Here is a 12,698-nt window from a genome sequence, read left to right as displayed (position 1 = left end):
GCACTGCAGAAATTCACCAAAGATGAATTTAGACAGCACCTTCTAAACCCATGACCACTTCCATCTAGAAAGACAATGGCAGCAGATACTTGGGAACACCACCACCTGCAAGTTCCTCTCCAAGCCACTCACCACCATTACTTGGAAATATACTGCTGTTACTTCACAGTCGCTGGGTCAAAATCCTGGAATTCCCTCCCTACCAGCATTGTGGGTCAACCCATAGCAAGTGGACTTCAGCAATTCAAGAAGGCAGCTCACCACCACCTTCTCAAGGGCAAATAGGGATGGGCTATCACTGCTGGTCAAATCCCACATATGAATTAAAAACAAGCTTACTGTAATGAGAAGTGAGGATCACATTGAGCACTTTCAGCTGGGGGCCTATTTTCTCCAGCTGCTGATAAAGTCCATCTCTCCTCAAGTGAGCCAATGTCTTGGTGAGGTCAATGAATGTAGCATATGTGGTCTCCTTTCTTTATGACATTTCTGTTGCAGTTCCAGGTTGAGTAGATCATGCCAATTGTAAAGCTTCCGCTTCTGAAGTCACACTTCAATTGAGAACAGATGTGTTCAGTCAGCATCTAAAATCTGACACAGGCAACACAGACAAGTAGCTTTCCCGTGATGCTTGCAATTACTGCAATCGCCCTTGTTCTTGTGCAGGGTCACAATCTCAGCATCGTACAAAGGCTAAGCAACTGTGCCCTCCCTCCAGTGGAAGCAGAGACATTCAGGCAGATGCAGCAGGAATGCAAGTTTCCCATTGTTGATGAGTGTAGGTAGTATAACTTCAGCTGCTAGCTCCTCCACTGGGTATTCAATGTCCAGGTCTGCCATGACAGGCAGGCTTTTTATGAAGTCTAGAGCTTCATTGGTGATAGAATTCTCTTGGAAAATAACTCAAGGTCATTTTCTGCACATCTCTCCAACTAGTATTGCAGTTGGTGATGACTTCCTCTGATTTTTCTTCTTATGGAGCTGCTTCTTTTGCTGAGGGAACTGTTGTCTCTTTGAAACTTTCATACATGCCCTTGGCTTTCCCTGTGCCCAAGGTCACTGGGAAATTCTGACTGAGTTGGAAGCAGATATCCACGGCCTCTCAGTCTGTTGTCACCAAACCATGTAAGGAAGAGTCAAAACCGTGATCAAAACTTTGCCGAAGAGTTTCAGGAGAGAATTTCAGGGCTCAGGTTCTGGAAAAGTAAGCAGAGCTGGCGAGTTGGTGTAATTACAACCAGAAATTAAAGTAAAAAATGGCAGAGAAATTCAGCAGGTCAGGTCGCACCTGGGGTGCAGAAACAAGTTGATGTATCAGGCATGTTAGGAGGTCAGAACTAGAGGTGCACATAGATTTTGGGGATAGAGCAGAGGCTGGGAAAGGTGACAGAAATTGAGAGGGCAAAAGCAATGGAAATACTTGAAGATGATGGCGATAAAATTAAAATTGAGGTAAGGCTGGATTGGGAGTCAACATAGATTGGGGACCATGGGGTGAATGGTGAATGGAATTAGGTGCCTGTTCAAATGTGAGGAGCAGAGTTTCTTGGAATGCCTGAGTGGCTTTAGATGGAAAGGAATGTGAATCCCATCAGCAACTGTGACTGGCAATGCTAACCAGGGAATCATAAATCTCCCAGTTCTGAAACCCCACTTCAATTCAGGACAGATGCATTCAGTCAGAATTTGCAATCTGACAAAGGCAACACAGACAAATACTTTTTCCGTGATCGTTGTAATAGTTATTGCAATTATTGCAGTTGCCCTTGTTCTTGTGTGAGGTTACAATCACAACGTTGTACATCGGCTGAGAAGAGAGGACTAGAGGGTTTGAGTCATAAGGAGAGACTGGATAGGCTATGACTTTTTCCCCACGAAGCATCACAGGCTAAGGGGTGACTTTAAAGGGGTGTTGATAAGGTGAATGACCAAGATCTTTTTCCAAGTCTACAGGAATCCAGAACTATAGGTTATAGATTTAAGATGAGAGGGGAAAGATTTAAAAGCCACTGAGGGTAAGTTATCGCATAGACGGTGGTGCATGTGCGGAATAAGCTGCCAGAGGAAGTGATGAGCCGAGTATAACATATAAAAGATATTTGGACAAGTACATGGATAGGAAAGGTTTAGAGGGATTTAGGTCAAACACAGGCAAATGGGACTAGTTCAGTTTAGGATACCTGGTCGGCATGGACGAGTTGGAAAAAAGGTCTGTTTCTATGCTGTATGATTCTATGACATAAATCTGGTGCAAAGAACAGTAAACTGGAACAACTATTGTAGATGGAAATGATGAAAGAAGCCACCATTTAAGTCAGAATAATATCTTCAGGTACTATCAAGGACTAAGCAGAGTAGTTTGGGAATTTTGGGATGGTTATTTGTGCTTAGTTTGGCAAATCATGATTTCTTTGCATTTTCTTACAAGTTCCTATTACATGATGATTCTTCATCAAATGCTAATTATTGTATTGAATTAAAGAAAACCATCCAGACTATGATTATTATTTTTATTTCTGTAAAGAGTTAGCACCACAGAAGTAAAATTAATAATAATTGTTAAGCACAGCACCAGAAGTAAGTTTGCAAACAAAAATTATAACTGCATCAAATGTTACATCCAGAACAGTAACGCCAAAAAGAAAATTAGACATAAAATTACAAAGTAGCAAAGGATTATGCAACAAATCTCATGTTCTGGCACATCACCATTTGAGTATTAGCTCTTGTTTAGACCATTTATTGCATTTTAAATGTGTCCTACCAGCCCTTATTGTGTGCTGAGAGTCTAAATTTATAACCCAGGAGAAATAAACACATTCAAGGGTGAACTTTGCAGCCACTTGCCAGTGTTGAAGGCCTGCATCTTTTTCAGTCAGTGTTGCTATCAGGCAGGAAGGAGGCGCCTTCTTTGGGATGGTACTCGGTGGCCTTTCCAGCCTCTCTGATTCAACTCTCCTCCCCACCACACTGGGGTCTACCAAGTCATGCCTACCAAATTTCCCAGGACGTATTAGAGGGGTAAGGGAATGGAATCTGCACCCCCCCATATAATCCACTCCAGAATATATGCAGTACAGTGGCACAGTGGTTAGTACTGCTGTCTCTCGCTTTCAGGGACCCGGGTTTGATTCCAGCCTCGGATGACTGTCTGTGTGCATGTTCTTCCCATTTCTGCTGGGTGCTCTGGTTTCCTCCCACAGGTCAAAGATATGCAGGTCAGTGGATTGGCCATGATAAATTGCCCTGTGGTGTCCAGGGACGTGCAAGCCAGGTGGATTAACTCTGGGAAATGTGGGGTTGTTGGGATAGAGCTTGGGTGGGATGCTATTTGGAGGGTTGCTGCAGACTCGATGGGCTAAATGACTTCTTTCTGCACTGTCAGGATTCTATGATTCTAATACAGGGAAAACCTAACAGTTGAGGCAACATCTTTGGGATGGGTACACAGTGACATGCAATGTGGACCAATGACTTATTGTCAGAACATTTTGTTTATATCTTTCTGAACTTTTGTTCTGAATGAGACATCTTTGACCCCTCTCTCCAGATGCTGCCTGTCCTGTTTTCTGCATTTCCAGCTTACTTCTTATCTTAGGTTTCCAGCATCTGCAGTATTTTGCTATTGCAGAGCATGATGGTATTGTTAGATCTTTTGACAAGTCTACTGGACATTTTGTTAAATAAGAAAATGTACATTGTTTCAGTTAACAAGAAAGAATCCTCACCATGTAGACCAGATAATGCTGACAGAAATTGACTTTTGGCTCACTATTTATTGTGTATTGCATATATAGTCCATAGGAGAAAGTGAGGACTGCAGATGCTGGAGTCCATACACTTATCTTGGATATCTTTAGATAGTGTGTTGCTGGAAAAGCGCAGCAGGTCAGGCAGCATCCAGGGAACAGGAGAATCGATGTTTCGGGCATAATGATGGTTGGAGGAAGAGCGCCTCATCTTCTGCCTAGGAACCCTCCAACCACAAGGCAGGAACGCGGGTTTCACCAGTTTCCTCATTTCCCCTCCCCCCACCTTGTCTCAGTCAAATCCATCGAATTCAGCACCGCCTTCCTAACCTGCAATCTTCTTGCAGGTTAGGAAGGGCTTATGCCCGAAACGTCGATTCTCCTGTTCCCTGGATGCTGCCTGACCTGCTGCGCTTTTCCAGCAACACATTTTCAGCTCTGATCTCCAGCATCTGCAGACCTCACTTTCTCCTATCTTTAGATAGTAACAAGTTTAGAATAAGCGAGACATCAGAATGCACGAATATTGCTATGACCCCAAATGTTAAATTGCAAATGATTTCATTGTCAATCAATCCCAAATTGTGTAGCACCATAAGAACTTTACAGTTTCAATCAAATAGTCTCTTCAGAAAGCTTTTCTTCATTGGTGTCCTTTTCAGAGTGGCTGGCGATTTCTTACGTGGAGATTTAATTGGTGTTCGCTTTATCTGTTTCTTCTTTTGAGGTGTTTGAATTCCTCTATCAATGTAATGCTCATTGCAAAAATACTTTGTGTTTTCTTGAGAAAACTGAATCAGCTGTGATTCTGCAAGATTCATGCACTGGGCATGAACCCAGTGTCCATCATCACCTCCGCTAGAGCAGCAAATCATTGCAGGTTTATTTAATTCTGTGGAGTAATAAGGCTCCCAGATATTGACGTTCATATTACACGTGGAGCTGCATTTAATCCAATAACCTTCCTCATCAGCATTATCTCGGTTCTCTGCATCATCAGAGCCATCGGCCTCCACTTCAAAGTTAAATTCTTCTGAATCTTCAAAAGTGCTGCATTCTTCTGGATCAGTGAAGGATTCCTGGCTGCAAGAAACTTGACTTTCTTCATCTAATTGCCCAAATTTCGCAATATAGAAGAAGTATGCCTCGGCTGCATCTTGTTTACTTTCTCCAGGGATGCCGAGTAACACTGTATTACTTTCCATGCTGCTACCAAACCAGGTTTTGCTTGCTTTAATATCGCTGGTCCACGCTGGGGGCTCCTTTTCCAAAATCTGAATGTTGTCATTCTCCACTGTGATGGTGTTACAAATCATTCGCTTCTTGCTCTCCGACTCATAACCACCAACAATTATGAATTCATCTTTTCCTGCTTGGGTCACTATTGCACTCGACACAGAAATGCCACCTTGCAGTATTGTACACTGGACACTTGGAGAAGTCCCAGATAAATCAACCTTCAGACAAAGCAACCTTTCAGGGCGAAGATTCGTTTCAATGGAATGGCCACCTAATATGTACACTCTGTCAATTTTTGCAATGGAGATATGAAATGAAAACCCATCTTCTATTTCGGGAAGTATGTGGGATGTGCAATGGCCGGTGTTTATATCAATCAGAAAAACTTCCGGCAAACAATCAACAACACTGTTCCAGTTTTCTGTGGTTCTTTGCCCAGGGGGCCGGAAGCATCTACCCCCAAACAAGACTAACAACATTTGACCCTTGCTTTGAACCACATTGATGCTGTGGCCATATCTTCCTTGGGGAACCTCTCCTTCAAGATTCTTTTCAATGCAACGAAGCGATGTTGTCTTGTTGCCAGTGCTACAGTAAACCATCATTAAATAAAGTGAATTAGTCAAGTCATTATTTGGATCTCTCCCACCATGAATGAAATATAAAGGGCTCTTGGATTCTGAGGGATCCGAGTAATGGGTTATTGCAGGACAGCGCAGTGGGGGAAGGTAGCAAGAGTCAGGTGAAAATGAAACAGCTTTCAGTTTGAGATTATGACCTTTGAGATGAAGAAGAAAAACTCCAGTGCTGCAGGATCTTTTTGGCCACCCTTTCTGACCAAAAAAGAAGACTTCACCGTTTAAATTGAATAAAGAAAAGCCTGGGTAGATGAGTCCAGTTTTGCTACTCTCTGAAACCATTTGCAGAGACATTGCCACAGTGAAAAGCTGACAGTATCTATGGAAAGAAAAGAAATATAAACTGATGTTAGAATTAAAAATTTATTACAAAATTGATTGTTATGGATTCTGATGATGCAGAACTAACCACTCTGCAGCTTTTAATAAGTGCAAAAATGCTGGTTTTTGCTGTAATTTGTGTGATAAATCAGCAATTAAAAATACCATCACTTTATATTTCAAAATTCAATTACCTTAGGTTATGAAATACTTTTACTTTATTAAGTAAGAAAAACATTGTACTGCATTGATTTTTATTCGTCATGCACAAAGTGTAATTGCTTCCAACCTTATTACTGAAATTCAGTTTCAATAAATCTTCATTCAGCAAACTTAGTTTCTTTCCAATTCCAGGTCAGGATATGAAACCTTCAAATACTCAAATCCTTTTATTATTCTTCTATCTTTGGAACATATGTCTGGGGGGACTGAGGTGGAACAGTATATGATTAAGACTTACAATATATTAGATTAGAGTTACAGTATGGAAACAGGCCTTTCAGCCCAATATGTCCACACTGACCCTCCAAAGAGTAACCCACCCAGACCCATTCCCCTGCCCTACATTTATCCCTGAATAATGCACCTAACACTATGGGCAATTTAGCATGGCCAATTTACCTAACCTGCACACCTTTTGGATTGTGGGAGGAAACCAGAGCATCCAGAGGAAACCCATGCAGACACAGGGAGAATGTGCAAACTCCACACAGCCCAAGGCTGGACTTGAACCCAGGTCCTTGGTGCTGTGAGGCTACAGTGCTAACCACTGAGCCACTGTGCACCACCAGTCTCTTTCTAATGAGAAAATAATCCTGCAGTCCTCTGGGACTATGACAACTTTATTTTTTACTTCCTTATCAGCACACTCCATTCTTCAGATAATAGCACTCCTTTGGCCTGTATTTCAGTGTAAGCTGACTGCGCCAATTTATTTAATTCAGGATCTACTTTCTGAGCCTCATTTAGTGAAGGCAGACAATATTACTTTGAATCATGCTCACCTTTCAGGAAGGCTTCAGTTATTCTTTCATTTGTTTGTGTCCCATCAACGCTCATGATGGATTTTGTTTTAACCATCGCTGGGTACTACAGCATGGTTCCTGTAATGGTTTTGTTTCTTGAACCTCCTTTGACAGGGTAAGTACTGAGGGGATGTTTCTTCTCATGGGAGAGTCTAGGACCAGGGAGCATAGTCTCAGAATTAAGGGTCACTAATTTAGGACTAAGATGGGGAGGAATTTCTTCTCTCTGAGGATCATGTGTTTTTGGAACTCCTTGCCATAGTGAGCTGTGGGGGCAGAGTCCTTGTGTATATTTAAGGCTGACATAGATAGGTTCTTGATCAGTAGAGCAATCAAGGGTTATGGGGACTTATGCAGTGCTGGATGAGCCATGGCCCTACTGAATGGTGGAGCAGCCTTGAAAGGCTGAGTGGCCTACTCCTGTTCCTATTTCTTGTGGTCGTAAATACAGTGGCTACAAGAACAGGTTGCAGATGACACCAAAATTGGAGGAGTAATTGTGGGAGGAAACCAGAGCATCCAGAGGAAACCCATGCAGACACAGGGAGAATGTGCAAACTCCACACAGTCACCCGAGGCTGGAATCAAACCTGGGTCCCTGGTGCTGTGAGGCAGCAGTGCTAACCACTGAGCCACCGTGCCACTCCAAATGGGAACTTGGGTTCTAAAGTAGACAAAAATGGGGTTTTTATTTTTAGCCCAGTGAAGGTGGCTTTTTTTTTGTAAGGGTTAGAAACCCATAGTTTTTTGCAGTGGATCAAATAGCTTTTCTAATAAATCATAAGACTTATGCTGAATGATTAGATAAGCTTCCGGGTGAGATATTTACTGAAGCGTTTGGTGAATTCAGGTTTTAGAATCTACAGAAAGAAGGGCCAGAAGCAGATTGTTCACAAGAAATGCAGTCTCAGAGTAGTCAAAGTCAGACTAAAGTTAGTGTGTTAACCATATCGTGTATCTTGAAGGGAAATAAAGAGAATCATATTTGGTGAATGTGCAGAAAAGGAAATGCACGTGCCTTTGGCAGTTGAAAGAGAGATCATTGAGTGAAGTTAGGACTGATATTGAGTATCTGTAAGGAATATTATTGGGAGAAAATAAATGAATATTAATGATACTTCACTGGTGTTGAATATCTGTAAGGAATATTATTGGGAGAAAATAAATGAATATTTGTTATTGTTGTTTGTGATAGGGTCTCTCAGATTGTCTTTTTTAAATCTTTGACCAACAATCAAATATTATTATGTTAAAATTACATTGGCAATCTTGTGTGATTATGTTCAGTGAATGACTGGCACAGGAATCAAATTGCAAAGGTAAAACTTATGGTCTATCAAGCTAAGTTTCACTTCCTGTTTGACTTGTCTAATACAACCATCAGCTAGGATCATAACAGGCACTAGAATTGAAAAGGTTACATAAATTGTGTTTGGGCCATGTTATTCGGAAACCTGAATGCATTGATGGGATATCAGTTAGAGACTAGGACCTAGAAATTGACCTGGAGACAGGACAGAGGAAAATGGCTACAGGAAAGAATCACCATGGTAGATAAGGTCGGGATGCTGGAGATCCTTTGCCACATTTTCCCACATGGTATTGAATCCTGGGGAATTCCACTGCAACATGAAAACAGCCTTTCACTGCATCACTCTGCTTTTGTACCCATGCAGATATTGCCCTGTTTATACCCACTGGACTTCAATTTTGTGCATTGTTGTCCTTCATCAGGCACCTGTTGGAAATCCATATACATATCAACAAATTTTTTTTCATTCAGTCTGTCTTCATCAAGACCTCAATTCTGTTAGTCAATAAGGATTTCTCCTTCATGATTCTCTGCCAACTCCCCTTTAATTGATCTTCACTTGTCTAAGATGCTGTTATTTTTACTTGTGGATTTTGTTTTTAAATGCTTCTCTGTTGCATATTAAACTGACTGCCAGGTTAATCCTTCCTCTCATTTTGGAAAGTGGGTTGCGATGCTTGGAGTCCTCCATCCTTTGGTGACAGCCATTTATCAAAAGAAGATCTGGTTTTCCTTAACTACTTTGTTTGTATCATTCTCAAAAATCTCATCAGGTCTTTCCCATTTAGTATTTATTCAATGCTGTTTTTCAAATTGTTTTCATGACCTTGGCATGCAATGGATTCCAAATTCCAGGATATTAGGAGGAAGGTATAAAGGAGACGTCAGAGGTAGGTTCTTTACGCAGAGAGTTGTTAATCCATGGAATCCTTTGACATCCTGTGGTGGTGGAAGCAGAGTCACTGGGGACATTTAAGTGACTGCTGGACATGCACGTGGATAGTAGTGAGTTGAGGGGTGCAGGGGTTAAGTTATTATATTTTACATTAGGATTAAACCTTGGCACGACATCGTGGGCGAAAGAGCCTGTACTTTTCTATGTTCTATGTTCAATGTTCTATATTACCTCCTTACATAAACAACGATTCCTCATATTATCACCAAGTTTGCGAATCATCATAAATCTACACTTTCTGGCCCTTCTGAGATTTTTGCATCAGTAATGGCATGTATTTTGCAACGAGTATTTAGGTCTATGTGTAAGAGTTGTATGTTAGTATTAAATATGTAGAATATAGAGGGAATAGAGGGGGGCCGTAACCATAATTCTATTAATTTTAAAATAGTGATGGAAAATGTTAGACCAGATCTAAAAGTTGAAGTTCGAAATTGGAGGAAGGCTAATTTTGACAGTATGAGGCAAGAACTTTCAAAAGCTGACTGGGGGCAGATGTTCGCAGGTAAAGGGATGGCTGGAAGCCTTCAGAAATGATATAACGAGAGTCCAGAGAAAGTGTATTCCTGTTAGGGTGAAAGGAAAGGCTGGTAGGTGCTGGATGGCGAAAGAAGTTGAGGGTTTGGTTAAGAAAAAGAAGGAAGCATATGTCAGGTATAGACAAGATAGATTGAATGAATCCTTAGAAACGTATAAAGGCAGTGGGGGTATACTTAAGAGAGAAATCAGGAGGGCAAAAAGGGGACATGAGATAGCTTTGGTAAATAGAGTTAAGGAGAATCCAAAGGTTTTTTTTTTACAAATATATTAAGGACAAAAGAGTAACTAGGGAGAGAATAGGGCCCTCAAAGGTCAGCAAGGCAGGCTTTTTGTGGAGCCTCGGCATTAGGGGAGATACTAAATGAATATTTTGCATCAGTATTTACTGTGGAAAAGGACATAGAACATATAGAATGTAGGGAAATAGATGGTGACATCTTGAAAAATGTTCATATTACAGAGGAGAAAGTGCTGGATGTCTTGAAACACATAAAAGTGGATAAATACTCAGGACCTGAACAGGTATACCCAAAGACTCAGTGGAAAGCTAGTGAAGTGATTGCTGGGCCTCTTGCTGAGATATTTGTATCATCAATAGTCACAGGTGAGATGCCGGAAGACTGAAGGTTGGCTAAAGTGGTTCCACTGTTTAAGAAGGGTGGTAAAGACAAGCCAGGGAACTATAGACCAGTGAGCCTGACATCAGCAGTGGGCAATTTGTTGGAGAGAATCCTGAGGGACAGGATGTACATGTACGTGGAAAGGCAAAGACTAATTAGGGATAATCAACATGGCTTTGTGCATGGGAAGTCATGTCTCACAAACTTGACTGAGTTTTTGAAGAAGTAACAAAGAGGATTGATGAGGGCAGAGCAGTAGATGTGATCTATATGGACTTCAGTAAGGCATTTGACAAGGTTTGCATGGGAGACTGGTTAGCAAGGTTAGATCTCATGGAATACAGGGAGAACTAGCTATTTGGATATAGAACTGGCTCAAAAGGTAGAAGATAGAGGGTGGTGGTGGAGGGTTGTTTTTCAGACTGGAGGCCTGTGACCAGTGGAGTGCCACAAGGATCAGTGCTGGGTCCTCTGCTTTTCATCATTTATATAAATGATTTGGATGTGAGCATAAAAGGTATAGTTAATAAGTTTGCAGGTGGCACTGAAATTGAGGTGTAGTGGACAGCAAAGAAGGTTGCCTAAGATTACAACAGGATCTTGATCAGATGGGCCAATGGGCTGAGAAGTGGCAGATGGAGTTTAATTCAGATAAATGCGAGGTGCTGCACTTTTGGAAAGCAAATCTTAGCAGGACTTATACACTTAATGGTAAGGTCCTAGGGAGTGTTGCTGAACAAAGAGACCTTGGAGTGCAGGTTCATAGCTCCTTGAAAGTGGAGTCACAGTTAGATAGGATAGTGAAGAAGGCGTTTGGTATGCTTTCCTTTATTGGTCAGAGTATTGAGTACAGGAGTTGGGAGGTCATGTTGCAGCTGTACAGGACATTGGTTGAGCCACTGTTGGAATATGGCGTGCAATTCTGGTCTCCTTCTTATCGGACGATGGTTTGAAACTTGAAAGGGTTCAGAAAAGATTTACAAGGATGTTGCCAGAGTTGGAGGAATTGAGCTATAGGGAGTGGTGAAATAGGCTGGGGCTGTTTTTCCTGGAGTGTCGGAGGCTGAGGGGTGACCTTATAGAGGTTTATAAAATCATGAGGGGCATGGATAGGATAACTAGACAAAGTCTTTACCCAGATGTGGGGGAGTCCAGAACTAGAGGGCATAGGTTTAGGGTGAGAGGGGAAAGATATAAACAAGATCTAAGGGGCAACATTTTCACACAGAGGGTGGTACATGTATGGAATGAGCAGCCAGAGGAAGTGGTGGAGACTAATACAATTGCGACATCTAAAAGGCATCTGGATGGGTATATGAATAATAAGTGTTTGGAGGGATATGGGCCAGGTGCTGGCAGGTAGGACGAGATTGGGTTAGGATATCTGGTCAGCATGGACGGGTTGGACCGAAGGGTCTGTTTCCGTGCTGTACATCTCTATAACTTTAAAGGTTTGCTCCTGCTCTTAAATCATATATAGCAGAAGCTGGGTCTTTGTTCAAGATTGATTTGGATAGACTTTTCATAGAGAAGGGACTCAAAAGGTATTGAATACAGATATATAATAGACCTGAGACCACAACCATGTGAGCCATGACATTGTTGAAGGATGGAACAGGCCTGAACGTTGAATTACCGCCCCCCCCAACTAGTAAAACTTAAAAATGATCCATACTGCTCTAAATTGTTTTGTATATGTTCGATCAATGCTCCACTATGATTTAGTACGTTAACTTCTATGTCTTTCTTTTTAAAACATTCTTTCTATTGGACTGTTCCTGTTTCCAACGACTACCTCATATTCAAAGCTATTTTGCTGACTGTGCGCTCAAATATTGTAATATTTGTGTGATCAACTATTTGGGAGCGCTGCATCATCTGACTGTTCACTATTCAGCGAAATCTCAATCTAACACCCTCCTCTTGATTCCGGAATCAATATTCAGTGGCTCTATTGCCTCGGGGGTGTAATGTCCAGTGGGACCGGCCGACAGGATTTGTGGGATCTGTAGTTCACAGATCACGCCCACTAAGACTACATGTCCCAGCATTCCCCGTCCCTTCGGCGTTGCTTGGCGACATGGTCAAACAGGTAAGACCCTTGGAAAATGCTGCGAAACCCACTGAGATTATAACAACAAGCTGCATCTAACAACTGCCTGAATCCTCCTCATTAATAAACAACACTCAATACACAAATGGTTGTGGTGATGGTGGGGGAGACATAAAGATCATCCACAGTGAGGGGTGGGGGAGCCTCTACATTGTATCTGTGGGTATTGGGGGGAAGGGGAGTAGC

General features: G+C 41.8%; 2 protein-coding genes across 2 annotated transcripts in view; one reads left to right on the top strand and one right to left on the bottom strand.

Moving 5' to 3' along the window:
* Positions 1-4,208: 4,208 nt before the first annotated feature.
* Positions 4,209-5,920, bottom strand: rag2 (recombination activating gene 2). Its single transcript, XM_043706365.1, has one exon. It carries the CDS (start codon positions 5,918-5,920, stop codon positions 4,361-4,363), a length of 1,560 nt encoding a protein of 519 aa, XP_043562300.1. The 3' UTR covers positions 4,209-4,360.
* A 6,538-nt stretch (positions 5,921-12,458) lies between these two features.
* LOC122557668 (intraflagellar transport associated protein) overlaps positions 12,459-12,698 on the top strand; it is a 55,121-nt gene continuing 54,881 nt past the window's right edge. Inside the window, exon 1 of the mRNA XM_043705496.1 lies at positions 12,459-12,491. The gene's annotated coding sequence lies outside the window, so the exon portion shown is untranslated. The remainder of the gene's footprint in view (positions 12,492-12,698) is intronic.

The sequence above is a fragment of the Chiloscyllium plagiosum genome, chromosome 16, assembly GCF_004010195.1.
Source record: "Chiloscyllium plagiosum isolate BGI_BamShark_2017 chromosome 16, ASM401019v2, whole genome shotgun sequence".
NCBI classification, from domain to species: domain Eukaryota; kingdom Metazoa; phylum Chordata; class Chondrichthyes; order Orectolobiformes; family Hemiscylliidae; genus Chiloscyllium; species Chiloscyllium plagiosum.
The sequence above is the reverse complement of the archived record's forward strand: the minus strand, read 5'-3'. Positions and strand labels throughout refer to the sequence as shown.